The sequence below is a fragment of the Diaporthe citri genome (genome assembly GCF_014595645.1).
Source record: "Diaporthe citri strain NFHF-8-4 chromosome Unknown scaffold_4, whole genome shotgun sequence".
Taxonomy (NCBI): domain Eukaryota; kingdom Fungi; phylum Ascomycota; class Sordariomycetes; order Diaporthales; family Diaporthaceae; genus Diaporthe; species Diaporthe citri.
In genome coordinates, this window is record NW_025064849.1 from 133,724 (window position 1) to 158,129 (window position 24,406).

The 24,406-nt window shown below is 47.4% G+C and overlaps 6 protein-coding genes across 6 annotated transcripts; 4 read left to right on the top strand and 2 right to left on the bottom strand.

Moving 5' to 3' along the window:
- Positions 1-665: 665 nt before the first annotated feature.
- On the bottom strand, positions 666-2,810 carry INS49_009232 (uncharacterized protein; the record flags this gene model as incomplete). The annotated part of the gene is made up of 2 exons (XM_043169968.1): positions 666-1,642; positions 1,736-2,810. The coding sequence occupies 2 exons, from the start codon at positions 2,808-2,810 to the stop codon at positions 666-668; spliced, it is 2,052 nt and encodes a 683-aa protein (XP_043024533.1).
- Positions 2,811-5,251: 2,441 nt separating this feature from the next.
- On the bottom strand, positions 5,252-5,927 carry INS49_009233 (uncharacterized protein; the record flags this gene model as incomplete). Its single annotated transcript, XM_043169969.1, has 2 exons — positions 5,252-5,649; positions 5,840-5,927. 2 exons carry the CDS (start codon positions 5,925-5,927, stop codon positions 5,252-5,254), a joined length of 486 nt encoding a protein of 161 aa, XP_043024534.1.
- An 840-nt stretch (positions 5,928-6,767) lies between these two features.
- INS49_009234 (uncharacterized protein) lies at positions 6,768-7,636 on the top strand (the record flags this gene model as incomplete). Its single annotated transcript, XM_043169970.1, has 3 exons — positions 6,768-7,312; positions 7,440-7,475; positions 7,576-7,636. 3 exons carry the CDS (start codon positions 6,768-6,770, stop codon positions 7,634-7,636), a joined length of 642 nt encoding a protein of 213 aa, XP_043024535.1.
- A 1,368-nt stretch (positions 7,637-9,004) lies between these two features.
- On the top strand, positions 9,005-9,763 carry INS49_009235 (uncharacterized protein; the record flags this gene model as incomplete). The annotated part of the gene is made up of 3 exons (XM_043169971.1): positions 9,005-9,405; positions 9,473-9,615; positions 9,720-9,763. The coding sequence occupies 3 exons, from the start codon at positions 9,005-9,007 to the stop codon at positions 9,761-9,763; spliced, it is 588 nt and encodes a 195-aa protein (XP_043024536.1).
- Positions 9,764-12,580: 2,817 nt separating this feature from the next.
- On the top strand, positions 12,581-17,233 carry INS49_009236 (uncharacterized protein; the record flags this gene model as incomplete). The annotated part of the gene is made up of 1 exon (XM_043169972.1): positions 12,581-17,233. One exon carries the CDS (start codon positions 12,581-12,583, stop codon positions 17,231-17,233), a length of 4,653 nt encoding a protein of 1,550 aa, XP_043024537.1.
- An 840-nt stretch (positions 17,234-18,073) lies between these two features.
- INS49_009237 (uncharacterized protein) lies at positions 18,074-19,441 on the top strand (the record flags this gene model as incomplete). The annotated part of the gene is made up of 1 exon (XM_043169973.1): positions 18,074-19,441. One exon carries the CDS (start codon positions 18,074-18,076, stop codon positions 19,439-19,441), a length of 1,368 nt encoding a protein of 455 aa, XP_043024538.1.
- Positions 19,442-24,406: the final 4,965 nt, after the last annotated feature.

Genomic DNA, 24,406 nt, shown 5'->3' on the forward strand with positions numbered 1-24,406 from the left:
TTACCCCCAAACAACTTGGTCACTCCCAGCGCCGACGAGACGGGAGAGTGGCTATAGCATTCAATCATATACCAGCCAAATTCATGCGACGGGGGTCACTCACCCGCTGGTAAGCTCTGTCATTGGTCATGGGCAAGTCAGAGCTTCAGTTCTTCCAGTTTTGAGAGGCAGCCACCGTCACTAGCTGCGGTGGCAAACACACGGCCCATGAACCACCAAGAGTAGTGAACAAAGCATGCTTTTGACTGACAGGTCTGGGCAGCTGTTGAGCTCTGCAACACGCCTCGGCAAGACTACGCGGCCGTTTGTTACACTGCAGGTGAGGATGGCAGGGTGAGCTCACTAGAGTATCGACAGAGGCCCGACCTTCCGTAACAGGAACATCACAGACTTGAAAAGAACGTCCTATGCAGGTAGCTGCCGAATGACCTCATTAACTCGTGATTAAGCAGCGCTTGGAACGTGCCCAAGCTGATATGTCTACCCCGGCTTCGTATGCAAAATGAGCCGTGTGTCCCCAATACAGAACAGACAGATGCACGCTGAGATCACACCGCATGCCCAGAACTTACACCTTTGAACCCAATGCGCCCCCACCCCTGGTATCTATATATGCCCAAACATGCAAACACACAAAGATAAGCCGCCTAAGCCTAAGCCTAAGCCTAAACAATGTAGACGGGCAGCCGGCTCCCGTACAGCTCGCTCTTGCTGATCTGCACGTCCTTCTTGTGGAAGTCGTGCAGCAGCAGCCAGCACAGCATCCGGAACACGAGCGTGCACCACACGTTGCCTGTGAGCTGCTCGTGCAGCGTCGTCGACATCCTCTTGAGCCGCGCCATGCCCTCCCCCTCGCGGGGGTGGCCGGGCGTCACAAGCAGCTGCGGCGTCGACGACCGCCTCGGCTGCACCTGCACCTCCGCCGCGTCCGCCTTCTCGTTCGGATTCGAGCCGCTGAGCTCCGACCCCACGCTGTCGCGCACCGTTGTCGCCGCGTCGTCGGGCGTCGCGGCCATGCCCAGGTCCACCCTCGACTGCGACGGCGAGTGCACGTACCGCGTGCTGTTCTTCTTGCGCAGCACCTCGTGGCAGTTGCGCGTCACCGCCTGCGCCACCGTCGTGAAGTAGATGTCCATGAACTTCTGCTGCTTCTCCTCCGGGCCCGCCGAGTTGAGCTCGTCGAAAGTCTGGTTCTCCCGCGCCGACAGTGTCGACTCGTCACCGCTGTCGCTGGACGAAGACGGTGCCCGCGTGTTAAGCAGGCGCATGATCTCCTGGACGTGCTCGCGGATGACCAGGGACACAAGATCGGCACCCTCGTCCTTCAGATACTTGTCGCACTTGGCGATGGCCTCGTGCAGCGCCCGCAGGAGGGTCATGGGGAACACGCTGTCGTCGCGCCAGGCCTTCTTGTTCTGGAGGTGCTTGGCAACGTCGTAGACCCACTTCCGCAGCTGCACCAGGTGGTCCGTCTCGGGTGCGATGTCGTCGTCGTTGACGGCGCGGTTGAACTCGAGGATCAGCTTGGGGAGGGAAAAGTTCTTCTTGTTCCAGCTGTACGTCGTCGGGTTGGGCAGGTAGCGGTAGTACGTGTTCTCGATGTACATGGGCTTCGCGATCATACCAAGAACCTCGAAGACCACTGACAAGGTAACCGGTTAGCATAAATCAGATACGTACAGTAGTAGTCCACTCCGTACCACTTTCGGAAGGAAAAAAGAGCAGTGCTGCTTACCAGGGAAAAGATGGGCGTGCTTCTTCTGCGGGTCACGGAAGTAGTTTGTCGTCTTGGAGTTGCAGCCAAAGTGGGTGAGCGATTCGACCAGCTCCGTCGTGCTGCCGAACTGGAGCACCCAGGTGTTCTTGGGGTCCTCGTTGTCGTAAGGCACCTTGCCGTCCTTGCCCGCCTCTGGCCGGTAGATGGTGGACACGTTTCCGAAAGCCAGCAGTTTAATCTCATCGGTAGGGATGATGCGGTTCTGCTCGAACTTGTTGCCGCCGTACATCTGGAAGTTGAAGGCGATGCCCAGATCCTGGACCTCGTGGCCCGTGAGCAGGTACCCGTTCCCCTCGGCCAGGTACTTGTGGTTGGACCGGTCAAACTCCCTCCAGTGCAGGCCCAACATGGCCGCAATCTCGACAATATGGCAGATGGTCGTCGTCGCGTAGGGCTTCTTGACCGCGTCGGGCATGGTGTCCCAGCTCCTCAGCTTGGGCTGCAGGGCGACCACGGCAGAGTGCGACTCCCAGCCAGGAACTGACTCCGGGAGCTCGGCCTTGGGCCCGGCACGTGTCACGTCCTGCTTGAGCGTCTCGACCTCCCACTCGTGGCTGCTGTACTCCATTTGCTGTAGGGCCTGTAGCAGGATTGCCCAGGTGGCGCGCTCGTTGTCCGCGGTGTGCACGTGTGTGTGGAGCCTGGCCTGGCGGCCCAGCTTTTCCACCTCCTTCTTCTCGGCTTGTTGCCTGTCCTTCTCCGTCCTCGTCAACGGCAGCGACCTGGTGTCTGCCTCGCTCTCTTCTGTCCCCTTGAGGAACATGACCTCCTGCTTGGGGACTGGGCCCCTTGTGTTGCTCGGCGGGCAGACGAAGAGGACTGGGGCCTCGAAGCGGACCTCGAAGCGGAGTTCTGAATATCGGAAGATCCTCCTCCTTGTGCCGGCCCAGGGGCCCATAACTCGCTCGTTACAGCTGGAGTATCCTATCGCCGAGGCATAGTATTGCTGGAGGAGCTGCAGGATTGCCCCGATCAGTGCGACGACCGATATGATCAGGGCGACGACCGAGACGATGTACTCGTTGTCCTCCATTTTGAAGACTGAGTAGAAACAAAGAGACTAAGGGTGGGGTATCACGGGTATCAGTTGTCGCCGACAAGAGAATCGGACTGGCGACAAGATAGATCGAGGCAGGGGGATATGCGTAGGAGCAGGATGTGGGAGGACTTGGTCGCAAAATCAGCACCTCTCTTCATTGCGAGAAGGGCGACATGCTGGATCTTATCTGCGCGAGGGCAAAGCCTTGTCAGCATAATAAATGGAGAAGGCAAACAAAAAAAGAAACAAAATACACGAGCCGCAATACAAAAAAGCCCAGGGCGGAGATACTGATCGGGGCCCGTACAGTACGACGAGGACGGGGCCAACCATTGGACTGGAAGAGCAGTCAGCAGCCAGTTGGTGCCACGGTGGGCAAGGCTGAGGTCGAGCTGAGGAGCTAGATGGAGCCTCTTTGTTGGATCAGAAGGGGTGGGACAGGCAAATTCCGGATCGAGTGCGCCGGTGCTGATGGGCGCAAGCGGGCTGGCTCCTAAGGGGGCTCTCGGAAGCGAGCTGCTGTGCCGCATGGAAGGATGCGCAGTGGTTCGAATGGAAAAGAGCGGTCACAGGATGCCGATGCCTGCACCAAAAAGGTCCTGGCGCTGCGATGGAGCCGCTGCCCACCGCAGCGGCTGCAGTTGGTGCTGGTGGAGGCGGTGATTGTCGTCGTCGTAGTGCAGTGGTGTGTGCGTACTGCAGGTGCTGTGCCGCTGGCTGACCCCCTCCCTGTCCTGTCCTGTCCTGTCCTGTCCTGTCCTGTCCTGTCCTGTCCTGTCCTGTCCTGTCCTGTGCCGCGCCGTCCCAGCAGGGCGGTTCGACTGTTGCATTTACCGCTTCGAGTCGAATCGAAGCTTTCCTCCTGGCAGTCTGGGCGGTAGGTTGGTGTTGGGTACCCCCACCTACAGCCCAGATTGAGTTTGGCGGAGGATTTCCAGGGCCCACACGTCCCCACAAAGCTGGACCCCTACCACCCTACCTGGGTACAGTGGAGCTGTGTGGAGCTGTGTGGAGCTCTGGAGCTGCACTCAGCCCAACACCACCCAGGCGGGCCGTGTCCAAGCACCGGTTGGAAGGATCACCCCAGAACATGGCTGCCTTGTTCCGTGTCTCAACTTTCAGCCCGGCGACGATACAGACGACCAGACGACACACGACACACGCCCTCACTTCGCTTCGCTTCGCCATGCGCCCTTGACAGCAAGAATCTATTTGCTGTGCCGCTCAACTCAGACCTTACCAGCAACGTCTTGGTTTCAGACAAGGGGGAATATCGCAACCTGCAGCCTTGTTCTTGCTCCAACAGGAAAAGTCCCACACAGAGGAGCACGCATGCATTATGCAGGAGACCAACACGGCATTCAAAATGCCAAGGGGTCGAGCCTCCTGGCTGACTTCGACGCCATTCCTGCATGTCTCAGTCTCAATCCACGCTCACCGATTCATCCCCAGCACTGGGTGTTTTTGGTGGGCAAATCATCCGGATGGAGAAGGTGAATGCCAGGTCATGAGACGAATTTGTCGCCTCATATGGCACTCAGGAAACTCTGTGTACCACTTTGATATGAGTCTTGCCGTTCTCGACCAGCCATATGTTTGATGTCCCCGACATAACGCATGTGGCCGTGATATCAGACCCCGTTGCGCCGACCGCCACCTCTGGGACACCCGTTGACTGGCTCTCACCGTCCCGGCCGTACGTCGACCTGTAATTGGAGGCCCAGGTATGGGACCACTGCCGCAGTATCGATCTGCCGGATCGAGCTTGCGGACACTGTTCAGTGGGTGAGTGGAGTAATAGACTGCGGCGGGAGGATGGGGGCAGATCCTGGCCAAAGGTTGACCAGGTACCCGGAGGCACAGAAGGGAAGACAACCAAATAAGGAGCTGATCCAACAGGAGGTTATCCAACGGATTTGTTCTACGGGAAGGCATCACATGGGAGGGTATTAACCCACGTAAATAAATAGGCATACTTGGGCAGCTCCGGGGTCTAATGTCAAGTGAAATTTGCCAACGACTTCGTCGAAAGTTTATTGCAGCCATTAACCTATCGCCCTCGCCTTGTAATAAGGCTCTGTCCTGCAGCATTCCTCGCCAAATACTCATAGGGATGAATAGTCGCTATATGCACCACGGACACGGTATATCAGCCAAGACGTAGTTTGCTTACACTGGGCCCCACCCCTGATGCACCCATCAAGACATACTTTTTTGCATTACACAAACCTATGGCAGATTTTGAGGAAACCAAGATCTGGAACCTAGTGGAATAAGAGTATCAATCACAGGATCGACATACTGGGTCTGTCATGTAATTATTCATAGGTGATTTCGCACATTTGACGTTACACCTTAAGAATCTTGGACTTCCTCACGCCTCGTCTAACAAGGCAGATGTCATCCATGCTCATTCTCAGCCGCTAAACTGACGTCTAAAATGCTACAATCACAACAAACAAAGCCACAATAGAGAACCAGCCAAAGAAATACAGCACGACCCCCAGCCCAGTCAATACCCACTCCGACTCATCCCGCAGCTGAGCCTCATCGCCGCCGCCGCCCACGTGCCTGTGCCGCCTGTGGTGTCTGCGCCTGCCCGAAGACGTCCCACCAAAATGACGCCTCCGGTCGTCGTCGCTGCCATGGGAGTGATCCGAGTCTGAGGAATCCGAGTCGTGGGGATCCCCGCTGCTCGCGCCGTGTCTCGTCCCGCGCCGCGTTCTCCGCGCCGATACACTGTGCCGCCCGCTCCGATCGCCATCATTGTCGTCGTCGTCGTCGTCTTCATAGTCATCGTCATCGTCATCCTCGTGGCCACTTGTGGCGTCGCCTGCAGCAATACAAGTCAGTTATCAAAGCACCGAGGAAGAAGTCTCTGTCGGATATGAGGAGGACCAGGACATGGTATGCCCATAGCCTTGCCTCAAAGCCTGCAGTCTGATAAGGCCTTCAAGGCACAGGCCACAGATGGAGGATTGCTGCTCTGAAGAGGGCTGAAATTGTATCCGGAATCCGCTTACCACCGTTAGCAGCACCCCTACCCCCCGCGTTGCCGTCTGGCCTGCTCGGGTCGACTGGTTGGAACCCGCGGCACGTGGCACAGGTCATGACGAGATTGCTTATACTTTTGGCGTTGCGCCTTATGAAGTGGTATGTTGGCCTCCTTACTCCGCAGCCCGGACATAGCCTGGTGAGGCCCGCGCGACCACCGGGCGGACCTGGTGGGGCCGGAGCCGGAGCCGGAGCCGGAGCCGGAGGGGGAGCTGGCGGTACGCCTCCAGCTGGGCCGTTGGCACTCGCCATTTCAGTGTGTGATGATGTGTGGTGTGGCTGAAGTTTACGTGTGTGAGTTGACTTCGCACCCAAGGTGGCTGATATCATAGCCCTGGTGGGCTAATTATTCAAACAAGGATATCTCGAAATTATGGTTTGCTTCCATCTTTAATATTCGTAGGCCATAGAAAGTGCACCCAAGTAATTGTAAGTAGTCGTATAAATAATGATACAAAGAGTGGAATCAAAACCGCCTTTCAAACAAGGCAAGCGCTTTGCAAAGCAACCCTGGAAAACTGTTTTCGGCTACTATATTCCGTTTGCGGCTCATTCGAACGACAAGAAGCAAAAGGTTTGGAAGAGTACCATTCAAAGACACGGAATTGTTATAAATGTATTTCAATGTCTTATCCACCCCTTGTGTGAGCAATGTTCACATCGTGATACCTCCAAGTGTCTCAGAAAAACCCGCGACACATACATCACTTTTTTCGATTTGCAAATTGGCAAGCTCCATTGGACCCTTTATAGATATTTATCCTCGCTATTTTAGCATTCAGTTCTATGGAGAGCCTATTCTATGCCCTCGGTATCCTCCTGTCTGGGGCTCTCATCTTCCACTTCCTTTCACAATTCGGCATCTCAATATGGTTGATCTATTTTATCGTGGGCAAAATGTGGCCCTTCATGGCCGACCATCAGCCATGGGATCCGATCCAAGACAAGATAGACGAAGCCGTCAACAATACCATCGGCGATGCCTTAGATAACTTACCTTCGCTGTGTGGTGATCTAGTCCCCAGGAAGGGAGGACTCGGAGGACTCGGAGGCGGAAGAGGCGGAAGGAAGGGGGGCAGGCACAGGCAGCACGGGCTATGCGAAGACGACGACTGGGAGGGCGACCCGCTGGCCATGACCGTCATCTCGGGCTTCCACCTGGTCATGTGTCTCCTCCTTCTGCTGTGGTGCGCGTACATCTTCGCCAAGGTCGTCCGGCTGGGCGGCCGCCGGCAGCAGGGGTCCGCCATCAGGACCATCCTGCACCTGACGGCCAACAGGCTCGCCACGCCCGCCTTCGCTGCCGTGATCTTTCTCGGCTGGTACCTGGTCTGGGGCTCCTGGACCTGGTTCGCGCAGTGCAGGCCCCTTACCAACATGAGCTATCTCAACTTCGCCAACGCCCTGATGCTTACTGTGCCGGCGGCGGTCTTCACCGTAGCGTGGGTGGTAGGGATGGGGGGCGAAATTGCCTGGCATGTTAGAAGTCAGCGCCAGGATGTTATACCTTTACATCAGTTAGGCCCTCCTCTTGGGCCGAATCCGTTAGCGAACCTGTTCCCTGACCAGGCAGCTCCTGCAGCTCCTGGAGGGGGAGGAGATGGTGTAAGTACAACTCTTCTGCTTCTGCGGTCCCCCGTCCGTTGTGTTATGGAATGTTCAAGCATCACTTTGGGCTTCATAGCAGGTGATTAACAGATACTAGGGTGGAGGAGATGGAGGAGGTGATGGTGATGGGCGTCGAAATCTGCGCCGCGAGATTGTAGACGTGCTTCGGGGATTGGCCAGAGTTCGAGGGGGTTGAGACAAGCACATACCGCCACGTCTTGGTAATAAGCGACAAGTTTCAAACGGCAGAGGGGCTCATGGTCAGGTAGACATTGAACTTCTCATATTCTGAGAATAGCGGCTTTAGTTTTGAGTGCCCATTGCAATTTATCGTGTTTGTGACCAGACTTTCGCTGGTTACTGGCAGCGTTTTTGAAAGCTACTGGCGGTGTCGTTGCTGCAAATATAACCTTAAGACACTGGTGATGAATCGAACCGGAACAGATATGTACTGACTATACTTTTAGGTAGGGAGCATCGATCTTACATGTAAGAGTTGGCATGAGATTGAGCACCTGTACTGTTGCAGCGGGATGCGGGATACATAGTTTGGTATGTGCATGAAGGAAGCGGGCTTCGACTGTTAAAGAATCTACATATCTAGGTAGCCTTGGAAAGACCGTGAATTGACTCCTCAGGACTCGCACCGGAATTAATGAGTGAATCTAAAGATGCCACTTCTTTAGTGAAGAAGAAAGGAAGCAATTCAAGGACACACTTGGAAGTGTAAGACTCTAGACATATTGAAACACACATGGTCTGATCCGAGTCCCTTCAACATCACGAAACAGATTGCATGAATGCAACCATGTGAATTTGGGACTTGTTCAGTTTTTCTTTATACACAATCAATTCCAATTCATTCATTTGCGGTGGCAGCTATGCGGGATTTGAGTTTGAGAGTAGCAAGAAATCTAGGGATCTCTTCACACAATACTACAGCATGAGTGTGGGCTGTCCTCGGAAAGCTCACTGGCGGCAGGAAAACGAATAAATGCATAGAACCAATTTTGCACAATAGGACTTGAATACCGATCTATATGAGGCATTCCTCAACCATTCCTACTCAACAAATGCTGATCGAGTTGAGATTCACTTGCACGGAACAGCCGTGACTGGATGAGCGAGGTGCACAGCCAGCAAGTGACAACCGTTTGGTGCTCAGGGCCCGTAAAAACAGAGCAGTGAAATAGCCATCACAAGTGAATTAATCAAATTCACTGCTCCATCTACCGAAGATTCAGCAACGACCCGGCGAGTTGCGTCTCGCGACCAAGCCCGCCCGGTAAGATGCTTGAGTCTCTGTGGAATTGAACTCCAGACTTCACTATATCGAAGGGTTCAGAGGCCATGACGCCAAAAGTGAATTGCTTCAAGATGTCTTATTTATACAAATCTGGACCATGGCCGTCAACACCTGTGGCGGCGATCTCTCGACCATCATACCCAACCTGGTCGTTGTCTTCTACATACCATCTGCTCTTGACACCTTCTTGACCTGGTTTCCTCTACACTGAGCCTTCACAATGTCTCAACCCAACACACCCGCCTCCATGTCCTCCGTCTCCTCCTTCCAATCCTTTCTCTCCGACGACTCCTACTTGGAGAAGCTCAAGCCCGTGGACGCGGGCTTCGTCGAGATGATGAAGGAGGTCAAGGCACTCGATACCAAGAGGAGCATTCTTGCGGAGCGCAAAGTCCAGTCTCACATCCAGAAGCGCCGGGACCCGGCAGACGTTGCGAATAGAGAAGATTGGACGGAGAAGCAGACCAAGGAGTACGCCTCCTACAAGGCCTTGGTCAAGTCGCTTGCAGATGCGAACAAGAAGGCCACTGCGTCGACCAACATCGCCATGGCTCGAGATGACGAGGAGAGCTGCAAGAGGGCCCTCGCAGATCAGAAGGCCAGGTCCGCTGCCGCCATTCGGTATGTCAAAATGCCTTCTCGAATCAGCCTCAATCGCACTTATGCTGACTGAGCTTCTCTCATCTAGGGCAGGAGAGGCTCGACTTGGGTTCATGACCAGATACCCCAACGCCTACAGCACTCCCTCGCACAGGAACCATGTCAAGGCCGTGGAGGACAACCTGAACTCTGCCAAGCTGGCGCAGAGAGAGGTTCAGAAACAGCAGAAGAGTAAGTGCCGTACATCCGCACCTCCAAGGATGTGTGTTCTTCTCTTGTTCATTGGTTTCTGATGGGAGTATTCAACAACAGAGTTTGTCCTTGTGACGAAATAGATATAACGAAGAAGGTCTGGGCCTCAGCGGTGTTGTGGCTCTAGAGTCGAGTTCTTGAGCCTTCATGCACCGGGCCTTGAGCACTCTGCTCTGAGAGGACGGAGGCAAATGCCAGCAATTTTGGAGGAACGCCCTCACTGAGGGGAGAAGTCTGGGGGGGGGGGTGTTGAGGAGCAAGAGAAGCAGCCGGAGTTCTTATACAATTGGAGCAATCCAGGGAGGGAATCGCAGAGAAGAGGATCAGTCCCCTCTGCGCTGCACAGCTAGCGATGCTTTCCAGATACCCTCCACATTCTTCTGCTTTCGTCATTACCCTAGGGTACGGTTGTAATTATTCGCAGTGACTGCTACTAGTTTTGAATCTACTGCGATGAAAAACAAAACAATGCAGTCATGGTAAAAGTCGATCTGGGATACTCGAATGGTCCGGTGTCTGAGTTGCGATGAATCGGAAAAGGCGTGGAAAAGATGCGAAGTGGGCTTCTCAAAAGATGATTTGAACCTCGCCGGTGCATCCAAGAGCCCTAAGAGGCCTGAGATGCAGCACGATATGCTTTATTTGGGCTGAAGAGATTCTGCGTACTATTCATGCTTCCTTTCCTTCTGTGAACATGAGTCTTCACTACCATTTGCCACTGAATGTTGTTTAGAAGGTCATTAAGATAAGATCCTCCGCCTGTCCGGACACAGGACCTGTTAGGAGCTTAGATCCTCCTCGGCACATCACGAAGTCTCCACGAATGCATGTCAAGAAGGGCCAAGGGTCCCTTATTAAGAGTATCTCTGGAGAGCCACTTCGCATAACGAATACCATTGGTGTTCTCAGAGACAGAGTCGTTGGTACAAGTGTGTGTGTGTGTGTATGTGTGTGTGTTTTACTCGAGTGAGAAGCAATGAACGACTGCACGCATTGGATGAACTTCCTAATGGACGTAGATATGTGCTTACTCCGACTCAGCCAATACTGCCCAGGATTGAGCCCGATATGCCTATGGCTCATAATGATATCACCCTGTCGCAGAAGGCTAGCTCAATTGTAAGCAGCCTTATCAAGAATCAAAACCTAGATATGCTAATTTCCGATACTCACAGCCATCCTTAGACATAGCCGACAAACTGCAAGGGTATTTCGATCGGAAAAAATTGCAGAATTGGCCTGGAGCACTCACTCATTGAAGCAAACAAAGTGGGCAGATCCAGCAAAACCATCGTGGATAGGAGACCTATACCTAATTTTATACAGAAGGCCAGGGAGTGACAATCGATTGTCTTGAGTTGTCTTACACCTTATCTCTCAACAGATTGAAATCGCCTGCCCTAATACCCGTAACTCCTATTGCCGAGAGCCTCTGAATTTCGCCCGACTAGTAAGCCCGATGTTGTTCGGGAATCACCTTCTATTGCCGGGCTCTTACAGCCTCAATACGTGGCTTCTTGCCGTTTTCCTCCGCGACGATCCATGCCTTTCCTCAACCCTTCTGCTGAGGAATTCCGTCGGACTGGGGTCTAGTGCACTGCATGCTACCCGACACTGCTCTCTTCTGACAGCCCTATCCTGATGATGTTCTTGAGCGGCTCAGTTGTACAATTGATTCTATGACCCAAAAGAATTCTCTAACAAATGCAGCGACAAGTTCGCGAAACTCTCTCCCTCACACGGGGATCTGTATGGGGGCGGTAAAAGTAGTCCTTCTGACGCAGGGCTTGCGACTGTATCCGTATGACAAATCCAGTAAGCACTTGGAGGCGGATACACTTTTTTTGTATACGCAACCAATTGGGATTTCGATCGTGCAGACAGAGTGTGAGAATTACCAACAAAGTTTAGTCTAATGTAGTACAAGGTACCATGTTCGGGCCGGGAGCCTACCTCTTGCTTGTGACATACCGGAGGAAGCCGTCCTATGTAGCTGAAAAAGAGTCCTTTACATTCTCGCATAGCCAGAAGACTCGTGATGCTTAAATGCAGAGGATATTCAGTTTGTAAACATGACATGGCCGACTACCCGGTCATCAAGGCTCGAATATGAACGGATCCAGACGCGACATGATAGGCTGAATCTGAGACATCGGTCTGCCCCAGTCACAACACGCGTATACGTTGGGAGCTACGATGATTAGTGGTGGTTAGTGCGTTGTACTAGTGCTCTATCCCGACCGAAAATCTCGGACCGCTTGGAAGCTTCTAAAGTTCTTGGCTCCGCCGGATGACGATCTAGGGCCCCCAAATGCCGATCAAATGAGTCGATCGAACTTCCAGCCCGGTGGTGCGGCGAACACTCACCCAGCTCCCCCTTGCAACAAGCCAGACACGTCGAGGAAAAGGCGGGCGGGTAGATTAATCAGCGCCCAGATTCCAACGCCCACAATCGTCCGGATTGTTAAGCCCTCCAATCTAATCTAATGTCCAGCCTACCTCCGATAAGGCCGGAAGCGGACGAATCTGCGGTGGGACATGAGGCTCTGGAATCAGAAAGTCGTCGAGGCGGTGGCCCATGCCTAGACGAGCTAGATTGGGTTGGCCGGCACCGACTCTCGCATTTGTAATGGTGAATTAGCAGAAAGAAAGTGGCCGATGACGTGTGATTCGCTCGCCGTCTCACCCGTCCGGCATCTACACTACCCAGATATGTAATGCCCTTCTCTCTGTGCGCTTGTTGTCACCGACGGCTTGCCTTTTCTTCCTCGCTTCCCTCCCCCTCCCCTCCCAGAGTCCTGGCTCAGCAAGGCAAGCCACGACGACGAGCCCAACAGGTGAATTGCACCCGGAGTCGTGAAGACACTACTTCGAGGACGTCTTCATCTGCAAGCCCACGCCTCGCCTCAATCTTGCCAGCTCCTGTGTCCAGCACCCATTCACCATGTGGGGCACGGGCGTGGACGAGTCCAAGTTGTCCAAGTCGGACAGCCGCCAGCTGAACCAGTGGCACAATGAAGTCCAGCCAAACACAGCCGGCACGCACGCACTTCACGATGCTCCTGGTGAAACTGGGTCAAGTTCCGACGAGGCCCGGGAGGGAACATGGGGCGAGCGCGATGTAATGGTGCCCGACGAGGGCCGGGCGATGCAGGACTTTGAGATTCTCAGAAGGGAGCTCACTGGCCTGTCAAGATCACGATCCAGAGCGAGCCAGGCGACCAGAGGCACGAAGAGGACAGCATCTCGACCACGACCACCTCCGGCCGGAAAAGACGATATAGAATCGCGGGCCGGAGACCCTGAAAAGGACGAAAAAGAGGACGAAGACTTCGAGCTGGAGGAGTTCATGCGGGAAGGCCACTTCGAGAAGCGTAAAGATGGAAGGTCTGCCAAGAAGGTCGGGGTTGTCTTCAAGAACCTTACCGTCAAGGGCGTCGGGGCGTCGGCCACCTTTGTCAAGACCTTACCACAAGCCGTTCTAGGCACCTTTGGCCCCGACCTCTATCGGCTCATCTCTCGATTCATCCCGGCTCTACAGATCAAGTCCGGCGAGACGCGAACCCTCATCAATGACTTCACCGGCGTGGTGAGGGACGGTGAGATGATGTTGGTGCTTGGAAGGCCGGGGTCCGGATGCTCGACGTTTCTGAAGGCCATTGCAAACAACCGGGACTCGTACGCATCCGTCACAGGAGACGTGTCGTACGGCGGTATCTCAGCCTCCAAGCAGAAGAAAAATTTCCGCGGCGAAGTGAACTACAACATGGAGGATGACGTGCATTTTGCAAACCTGAACGTGTGGCAGACGTTCGTGTTTGCTCTGTACACAAAGACGAAAAAGAAGGCAAGAGACGAGATACCGATCATTGCAGAGGCACTGATGAAGGTATTCGGCATCAGCCACACGAAGCACACTCTGGTCGGAGACGAGTATGTCAGGGGCGTGTCCGGGGGTGAGAGAAAGCGTGTGTCGATTGCAGAGACACTTGCCTCCAAGTCTACGGTGGTGTGCTGGGACAACTCCACCCGCGGACTGGATGCATCCACTGCATTGGATTACGCCAAGTCTCTGAGAATCATGACTGATATCAGCAACCGCACGACACTGGTCACCCTGTACCAAGCCGGAGAGGGCATCTTCGAGCTGATGGACAAGGTCCTGGTCATCGATGCAGGGCGCTGCATCTACCAAGGCCCAGCAAGCGAGGCACGGCAATACTTCACCGACCTTGGCTTCAAGGCTCCAGACCGCCAGACGACTGCCGATTTCCTGACAGCCGTCTCCGACCCGAACGAGCGTCAATTCCGTGAAGGGTGCGAGGCCAGCACGCCAAAGACACCGGAAGAGCTCGAGAGGGCCTTCAAGGAGTCACGTTTCTACAAGCTGGTGGAAGAGAACATCCGGTCTTACGAGGCTTACCTCCAGGAGACCAACCACACCGATGCGCGGGAGTTCGAACAGGCCGTTCGTGAGGACAAGTCCAGGACCGTCACCAAAGAATCTAGCTACACGGTTAGCTTTGTGCAGCAAGTCTTGGCCTGCACGAAGCGCGAGTTCTGGCTGCTCCTCGGAGACACAACCACGCTGTACACAAAGCTATTCATCATCATCAGCAACGGTCTTATTGTTGGGTCCCTCTTCTACGGACAGCCTCTCACCACGGAAGGTGCCTTCTCTCGGGGTGGCTCCTTGTTCTTCTCCATCCTGTTCCTGGGCTGGCTGCAATTAAGCGAGCTGATGAAGGCCGTCAGCGGCCGTGCTGTTGTGGCCCGTCACAAGGACTATGCCTTCTACCGGCCTTCAGCCGTGAGCGTCGCCAGGATCGTTGCCGATTTCCCGGTTGTCCTCACACAAGTCTGCATATTTGCGATCATCATGTATTTCATGAATGGCCTGGATGTCGTGGCTTCCAAGTTCTGGATCTACCTTCTCTTCGTCTACACGACCACACTCTGCGTCACTGCGCTTTACCGAATGTTCGCCAGCCTGTCCCCGACCATAGACGACGCAGTTCGCTTCTCTGGAATCGCACTCAACCTTCTCATCATCTACACCGGCTATGTTATCCCCCGAACCCAGCTCCTGTCGGACTACATCTGGTTCGGCTGGCTCTACTGGGTCAACCCGATCGCGTACAGCTTCGAGGCGGTCATGGCGAACGAGTTCTCCGGTCGCAACATGGAGTGCGCGCCAAATCAGCTGGTGCCACAAGGTGCGGGCATCGACCCTGCCTTCCAGGGCTGCAGCCTCAGCGGCGCCCAGGTCAACTCCAACTTGGTCAGCGGCGCGTCGTACCTTGAGACAACGTACAACTACACCCGGGCCGACCTCTGGCGCAACTTTGGAGTGATTATCGCATTTGCCGTCCTGTACATTCTCATTACCATCTTTGCCACCGAGGTCTTCTCGTTTGCTACCAGCGGGGGCGGCGCGATAGTGTTCAAGAAGACAAAGAAGGCGAAGCATGCTTTGCAGAAGCAAGAGAACGCGGCAGCAACAACTGATGTGGAAAAGGGGCCGAGTGGAGGACCTGGCGAGCTTTCGAGAGAAAGCGGTAGCACCACTGCCACCAAGGAGAATGAGGCGCTCGAGTCGATCTCCAAGAGTGAGAGCATCTTTACCTGGCAGGATGTCGAATACACGGTGCCCTATCAAGGTGGCGAGCGCAAGCTCCTGAACAAGGTCAGCGGCTACGCCAAGCCAGGTCTCCTGATTGCGCTCGTGGGAGCCTCGGGCGCTGGCAAGACCACGCTGTTGAACACGCTCGCTCAGCGTCAGCGCATGGGAGTCGTCTCTGGGGACATGCTGGTCGACGGCAGTGCTCTTGGCCTCGAGTTCCAACGTGGCACGGGGTTCTGTGAGCAGATGGACCTTCATGACGGAACAGCCACCATCCGGGAAGCATTGGAGTTCTCCGCCATCCTCCGCCAGGACAGGAGCATTCCCCGGCACGAGAAGCTTGCCTACGTCGACAAGATCATCGATTTGCTGGAGCTCACAGAGATGCAGGACGCCATTGTCAGCAGCCTCGGTGTCGAGCAGAAGAAGCGACTGACCATCGGCGTTGAGCTCGCCGCCAAGCCGCAGCTGCTCCTCTTCCTCGACGAGCCCACTTCCGGCCTCGACAGCCAGAGCGCATGGAGTATCGTGCGCTTCCTCAAGAAACTGTCCCAGGCTGGCCAGGCGATTGTCTGCACGATTCACCAGCCGTCTTCCCAGCTCATCCAGCAGTTTGACATGATCCTGGCTCTTAACCCGGGCGGCAACACATTCTACTTCGGACCAGTTGGCGAGAATGGCAGCGCAGTGACCAAGTACTTTGCGGACCGCGGCGTGCACTGCCCACCAAACAAGAACGTGGCCGAGTTCATCCTCGAGACGGCGGCCAAGAGGCCAAAGAGGGAGGACGGCACACGGATCGACTGGAACGAGGAGTGGCGCGGGAGCCGGGAGGCCCAGGACGTGCTCTCCGAGATCAACAGCCTGAAGCTCACCAGGAGCAAGTCGGCCGGCGCGCACAAGAAGAAGGAGGACGAGACCGAGTTCGCCGCGCCGGTGTGGGCGCAGACGACGATGCTGACGAAGCGCTTGTTCACACAGTACTGGAGGGACCCGTCGTATCTGTACGGAAAGCTGTTCGTGGCCGTAATCATCGGCATCTTTAACGGTTTTACCTTTTACCAGCTGGGAAACACGGTGCAGGACATGCAGAACCGAATGTTCTCGGTGTTCCTCATCATCACGATCCCGCCCACCATTGTCAACACCGTCGTCCCCAAGTTCTTCCAGAACATGGCCCTCTGGCAGGCCCGCGAGCACCCCTCGCGCATCTACGGCTGGCTCGCCTTCACCACCGCGCAGGTCGTCGCCGAGGTCCCCATCGCCATAGTCTGCTCCGTCATCTACTTCCTGCTGTGGTACTTCCCCGCGGGGCTCCCGACCGACCCCTCCACCGCGGGCTACGTCTTCCTCATGACGATGCTGTTCTGGCTCTTCATGAGCAGCTGGGGCCAGTGGATCTGCGCCTTCGCGCCCAGCTTCACCGTCATCTCCAACGTGCTCCCCTTCTTCTTCGTCATGGTCTCGCTCTTCAACGGCGTCGTGCGGCCCTACTCCATGCTGCCCGTGTTCTGGCGCTACTGGATGTACTACATCAACCCCTCGACGTGGTGGATCGGCGGCGTGCTGGCCGCGACGCTGCACGGCGCGCCCGTGGAGTGCGCGGCCTCCGAGACGGCCCGCTTCGACGTCCCCGCCGGCCAGACGTGCGACTCGTACGCCGGCGCCTTCGCCAACGCCGCGGGTGGCTACCTGCTGGACCCGGGCGCCACCGCGGGCTGCCAGTACTGCTCGCTGAGCAGCGGGGACCAGTACCTGGCCCAGCTGAACGTGGCGGCGGGGGACAAGTGGAGGGACTTTGGGATCTTCTTGGCTTTTGTGATTAGTAACTGGGCGTTGGTCTACTTTTTTATTTATACCGTGAGGATCCGGGGCTGGAGCTTTGGATTTGGGCGGTTGTTTGGCGTGCTTGGTAAGGGTGTTGATGGGTTTAAGGGGTTGTTCCGGCGCAAGTCACAGAATGAGCGGGCATAGACTGCTAAAAGATAGACTGGGGTAGTTCGACACGTTAGTAGATGCTAGAACCATTGCTTCGAAAGCGGAAAGACAACTTGTGATTCGTTGTCCTGAAATGATACTTATGTACCTGCAAATAACGGAGTGCCCGTCGTGATCCAGGTTAGATGCGCGAGTGACTGACCCGGGGCTGGGCGCTGGTTTGTGACTGTCAACCTACAACCATGTCGGAGAAAGGTCTGGCCTGGCATTTAGGCAGCCAAGATCCTCATATTGTAGAACGAACAAGAGGTCTTGGCAGCGAAAGCTGGTCTTGCTTGACTTTTGTGTTGCTTGAGTTTTTGCTGTTCAGTACAGCCGTGCACTGCAATACATTCGTTCAGCTAACTTGATTCATATGTGGTCAAATTCCAATTTGCATCAAGATTTGACAGATGTCCATGCGTCCTTGACACGATTGCTGAACAGTCACCCAAATCAATCCGGACTTAGATGGGATCGATTTTCACGAGAGTGTACGCCCCAATACCCAGAAAGGAGTGTTATAGATAGCTATAATGGCTCCACTTGTAGTGAGCCACACCTGTGAGCAACCGTCGCACATGCTGGTAGGCTCATAAGAGAATTGAGTGACGGCTGCTCCAGAATTCTTCATGGTGGCTTCGCAAAACTATATAAACCCACACCAAGACCAGAACAGAACTTCTTCAGCAGCACAACAAGCATTCAGAAAGCTCACCTTCTACATCTACCTTGACTTTGCCCTCGTCGACCGGAACTAAACAAAACGCAAACCACACGCATCCCACCTTTCTCTTCTTTCTCGACCACCTCAAAGAGCCGACCTTACAGATCAGCATGAACTACAACTATGGCCCCAGACAGCAAACCAACGAGGAACGGGCGGCCGCATGGAACCAGTTGCCTAGCGGGGCCCAGGATGGGAATTTTGAAGGATTGAATCTGGGTACTCCTGTATTCTCAAATTCGCCAGCGGAGAGCGCAGTGACAGGCTCGTCATCTGATCCACAACACGATGCTGAGCAAGACCCGTCATTTTCTCAACCCCAGTCCGCCCCGCCAGCGCCTCATATCCACTACGCGTCTGGACCTGACCTATCATCAACTCAACCATACATTTCTGGAACCCCTGGCATCAGTGAAATGCTGGATGAGTCTTGGGCCGACCCTTATGCTGGTATCCAGGGCGGCGGTTCAGAGGCTATGTCGTATGAATCTCCAAGTAATTTTCTCCCTGCAGATCCAGGCTCGTCAGGAGGGGGTGCAGACAGGAGCTCACCATATTCTCGGCCCAACGTGTCTGCTCAGCCCTCGCCAGCTGCTCAACCGCCTTACCCTGCGCCACATCCGTATCAGCACGGAGAATTCAGCGGTGCGCAATCCGCTGGGCTGCACGTCGATCCACATCAGCAAGCCGGAGGACAGTCAAAGAGAACGCACGACCACTTGAGCCCCTCCAGCGAAGAGGGTCGGCGATGGAAAGGCAAGCAGCGCCAAGTCAGCCCGGAGTGGCAGCAAGGAGGCCAAGGCCAGACCAGTGCACCGGGCGCCGGTCAGGTTGTGTACGGCCTAACAGAGAGCCCTGGCCCAAGTGCGAGCTTCACCGACCCGAGCCAAGCTGGCGGAGGATATGTCACCCAACCCTGGGGCGCAATCGGCACACAAGGCGCCTCTCAACATCAGTATGTCCCGCAGAACATTGATCCGAGAGCGCTCTTGTTCAACCAGAGTGGAGCTGGAGCCGGATACGCCCAGCCCCAAGGCGAGAGCAGTTTCCCAGGCGCGGACTGGAGACAAGCCGGCGCACCGCCAGCTGCCCGTGAGCCTCCGAGGCCTGCGCTCGTACCACCTCCCCTGGAGAATTCACATTCCAAGTGGGACGTCGAAAAAGACTACGACTTGCTGGAGGAAATTATGTCCGGTCATGAAACCCTGGAGGAGGCCACGGCGGACCTGGAAAAGAAGCTTAAACGGCACGCGAGCGCATGCCGGCTCAAATGGAACGAACTGGGTCGATTCTGGGAGAGGGGGGAAGACGACTATTTGCGCCGCCTTGAACAGGAACCCAGGAACTGGGAGGTCTTTGCGGAGGCATACAACAGGACTAGCCCCTTCCATCGGACCAAAAAAGCGCTTAAGGCTCGCTATAGGCTGCTTGCGCGATGCGACAGGCCTAAAACTCTGGGAAACCCGAGACCTTATTGAGCCCAGGTGAGAGGGTACAGAGAGGGTTTGGGATGCGCGATAGAGAGCCTCAGCTGAGCTGGTATTCTACTAGCATTTTGGAACAGCATATTACCCTGATTTTTTGGTAGCTTTCTCTTCGTTGTTTTTCTCCTTTAATCTTTTTTGGCGCTTTTCATTTTTCTTTCTTTTCACTGGGGCCGCGAGGGGGAGACGGTAGTAATCTTAGGAGGCCTTGAGTTGCGCAGCATCCTTTAAACATCATGAATTAGCGGTAACAAATTAAGCAGATGATAATCACAAAGAAAAAAAAAGGGATCACATTTGGCTATTCATTTGAACAAGAAGTTGAATTGGAATGAATGAGAAGCCCCTGAATCTGCTAATCCAAGCGAAAATAATTGTGACCAGCTAAAGCCAAGAACTTTTTGCCAAAGGTAATGCAGGAGATGCCCAGTGTACTTCATGCCTCAAGATTAAAGTCCAGTGAGGTAAACTTCGCAGCTCAATGAGTTTTATATTAGTAAATGTCGTGTGATTGGAACCACGTGTAAAATCTTTTGTTGAAGTGATATCCATTCTGACTTGTTTATATTTCGTCTCTTCTCAGACCACCCAATTAACTCCCTGCAACCCTTATTGACAATTGAATGCCCACCATAGAAATCATGCTGATTGAGACGAATCTATTACTGCTGGGCAAATAGATACCGCTCCGCCAAAAGACCAGTAATTTCCAATCCCTAGATTGGAAATACCCAGCGGTATAAAAGCACCGTACCGTCACACTGATACTGAAAATGAGGCAGTTAATATCCGAAGAATAAACGGTGCAATCATATAAGAGAGGACCTCATAGCATTTGATCTTCCAGGGGCCGGTCTCAAAGACCGCGACCTGAAAAAGGAACACCAAGTAGGCAGTAAGTGAGATGCCCACCAATATATCAGACCAATGGGACAAGTACTAACTCCCTTGCTAACAAGATGTGCCCCCTTTAAATTATCCGTCTTATCTACAAGCCTAACAACAAATAATAAGTTATAATTAAATTATTATAATTAAATAAAGGTATTATAATGATAAAGATATATTATAATAAGGATAAATAAACTAATAAATTCATAAATAATTAAGATTTATTATTTATTTATAATATATTGTGTGGATAGCTTTATTAAAGCTTACAAGGGCCATTCTTTTAAATTTATATTTTATAATTATATTGCTATTTATAATATTAAAAAGCTAATAATAAGGTAATTATATTATTGCATTATATAATAGCGTTAACATAATTTACTTATAATAAGATTTAGCTTTATATTATTATAATAAATGGAAAAATATTTAAAAGGGAAATAATAAGTAATTATTATTTTTATAAGCATTTTATATACCTTTTATTATTAAAAGTTAAGAGTTAAAGTCTTTAATATGCTATATATTTTTATAACGCTAATGATATTTTCATTATTAATAACTTTTAAAGGGTATTTATACTTTATATTAATAATAACTTAAATTATAAAGCAAAGTATAATAAAGATAATAAAGCATTATTTTATTAAGGTATATTATAGTATTAATTAACTTAACTTGCTATATTAATTAATAATTATATAATTTAGCATATTTTATAAACTAAGATTAAATTATTATACTTATTAAAACTATTATTATATAAGCTTACCTTATATATTAATATTTTAATTTTTAATTTAAAAAATTATATAAATGCTTTGCATTTTAATTAAAATATAAGTATATTATTAAGTATTATATATTTATAAAGCGTTAATGCTTTAAGTAATATAAAATTAAGTTTTTTATTAAGTAAAGCTAATATTTTAAGAATTAAAATTACTATATAAAAGTTAAAATTATTATTTAAAGGTTAGCAACTTATATTAATAAAATAGTTATTTTTTATTATAATAAAAATTAATTTTATAATTTGCTTTTATAATAAAGTTAATAATAATATTATTAATATAATTAATATCTTTAATTAATATAATAGTTTTTTATAAAAGGTTATATCTTTAAAGGTTTTAAAAATAAATATTAAATATATTTATTTAGCTAAAGGTTTTTAAATATTATATATTTTAATAAAGATTATATTAATATTATCTTTATAGCTTTTTTTAATTCTTAATAAGCTTATAATTATAATATTAAGCCTTATTTTAATAGTTTATTAATATTTATAAAGATAGAAAATTAAGATTAAGAGAAATTATAAATATAATATAGTTTAAGAATATAAGTTTTAAATATAATTAAATAATAAAATATAACTTATTAATAATAATTAATAAGCTTAAAAATAACTTTTAAGTTAATATTTATTTAATTTTATATTTTTATTAAATAAATAAAAGTATTTTATATATAGTTAATAAATTAATATATAATAAGAGAAATGATTAATAATTTATTATAAACCATTATTATTAATACCTTAAATGGAAAAAATAATAGTTTATGGTAAATTATATAAATTTCTTTACCTTTTTATAAGATTATAATATAAAGACTTATATTTATAAACTTGCTAATTATAAGTTACTTATTTAATTGCAATTTTTTTATAATTAGAAATATTAAAATGCAATAAAAATTCTTAAAAGAAAGTTTATAATAATATATATATATTTAATATTATGGCTATTATAAAAAGCTAGCTATTTATTAATTTCTTTATTTTATTATTTATTTTATAATTAATATAATAATTAACTTAATTAAATATTATAATCTTAAGATATTAAGGTATTTAATAAATAATATAAAGATTAAAAGTTTATAATTAACTTTAATTAATATTATTAAGTAAAGTATATAATATAAATAACAATATATAATAATTAATTCTTAATAAATTAAAGGAATAAAGTAGCATTAACTTAATTTAATTTTAATATTTTAAAATAATATATTAAGTAAGCATTAATTTAAGATAATATAATTAATAAATAATAAGTTAATTAAAATTAAGATTTAATTATATATAATTAATAATTATAGCTAAGATATTATTTTAATTAATATATTAAGGTTAAAATGCTTATTAATATAATATATAAGAGTTATTACTTTTTAGCATTATGCTTAAGTTTTATCTTAAGAAATTTATCTTTTTTTTTTATAATTAAAGCTTAATAATTATATAAAAATTTTAAATTTAAATGCTATATTTTATAAAATAAAAATAATTATAATAGCTTTAATAGCATTTAAGTATTATATTTAGTGGTTAAATTATAAAAAAACTTAAAGATAATTATAAAACATACTTTATTAATTATTGTGTAAATAACTTTAAGAGTATTAATTATAAATATATTAATTATAATGCTAAGGTTCTTTATAGTTTTTAATAAAAAAAAATAAAATGCTTTATTTATTGTTGCTTTTTTTTTATTTAAATTAGCTTTTAATTAAGTTAATTATTAAAATAGCTATAATGCGCTATTTATAATTATATACTTAAATAAAGAAGGATTTAAGCTTTAAGATTTATTATAAATAAGCTTATAACTCTTATATATTATATATAGTATTTACTTATTATTATTATAAAGATATTTAGCAATTTAAAAAGTTATTTATATAAAATCATTATATTATTAAGTTTAATTATTATTGCTTAAAGATTAATTAGCGATATTTTAATAAAATGCATATATTAAGTAATATTATTAATAAATATATTAATAATTATAATAAAGTAATTTAAGCATATAATATAAATAATGCTATTTAAGTTTTTTATTTTAATAATTTAAAGTTTATTATTAATTTTATTTGCTTTTATTATTATAAAAGTAATCTTAATAAGCAGCAATATTTATAAAGTATTATTTATAATTAAATATAGTTTAGTTATAAAGAAATAAATAATATAAATAGGGTATTTAGGAAAGGTTATAATAATTAAAAGTATTAATTTTAAGAAAAGGAAATTATAATTATAAAAAAGAAAAATAATTAAATTATATTTAAAAAAGCGGCGTTATAAAAGTAAATTAAAAATTAAATAAATAAGTATATATTAAAAAGTAAATAATTTAATAAAATAGGTTTTAACTTAGGAATATAAAAAATATAATAATTTAATTATTAACTTATATAAGTAAATTAAGTAATAATTGTTAAAAACTTATTTTTTTAATAATAAATAAATATCTTTTTTAAAATTACTTAAAAATATAAATGCTTATTATATATTATAAGGCTTAATTATAATAAGTTTGCAATAATTAATAAAATAATAATAAATTAATTTATAAAAAAGTTAATTTAAGGGCTTAAAAGTTTATAAATAAGTATTAAATATAAAAGAAGTATAATTTAAGTAATTACTTAAAATAAAAATTTAAAAGTTTTTATAAACTCTTATACTTTTAATTAATAGCTTTAATTATAAGTTTTTTAAAATTTATATTAACCCTTAAGGGAAATTTATTAATTATTATTATTAATAATGCTTTTATATTATATTTATTATTAATTAAACTTGCTTTATATATTTTTAATATTAAGAGTAATTTTTTATTATTATTAAGTATTAAACCTTTTTAATATTAATTAAAATGTTTTTTTACTTAAATATAATTAAGTTTTAGCTTTAAATAAGAAATAATATTAATATTAAATAAAAAAAATATAAAATTTCTCTTAAAATTATATATTATATTCTTTATAATATTTATTTTTATTTATTAAGTAATATATAAAGCTAAAAGATTTTGCTTTTAATCCTAAAAATAAATCTTTAAATATATTAAATAATTATTACTATAAATTAACCTTAATATAGCTTTAAGAAAAAATATATAATACTTATATATAAATTTAAATATATTAATAAGAAGTAAGGTATTTTAGTTTTTATATTACTTTTATTAATATATTATAAAGATATACTTAAAATATGCTTTTAATAATTTTATTATTTTAATTATTAATTTATATATA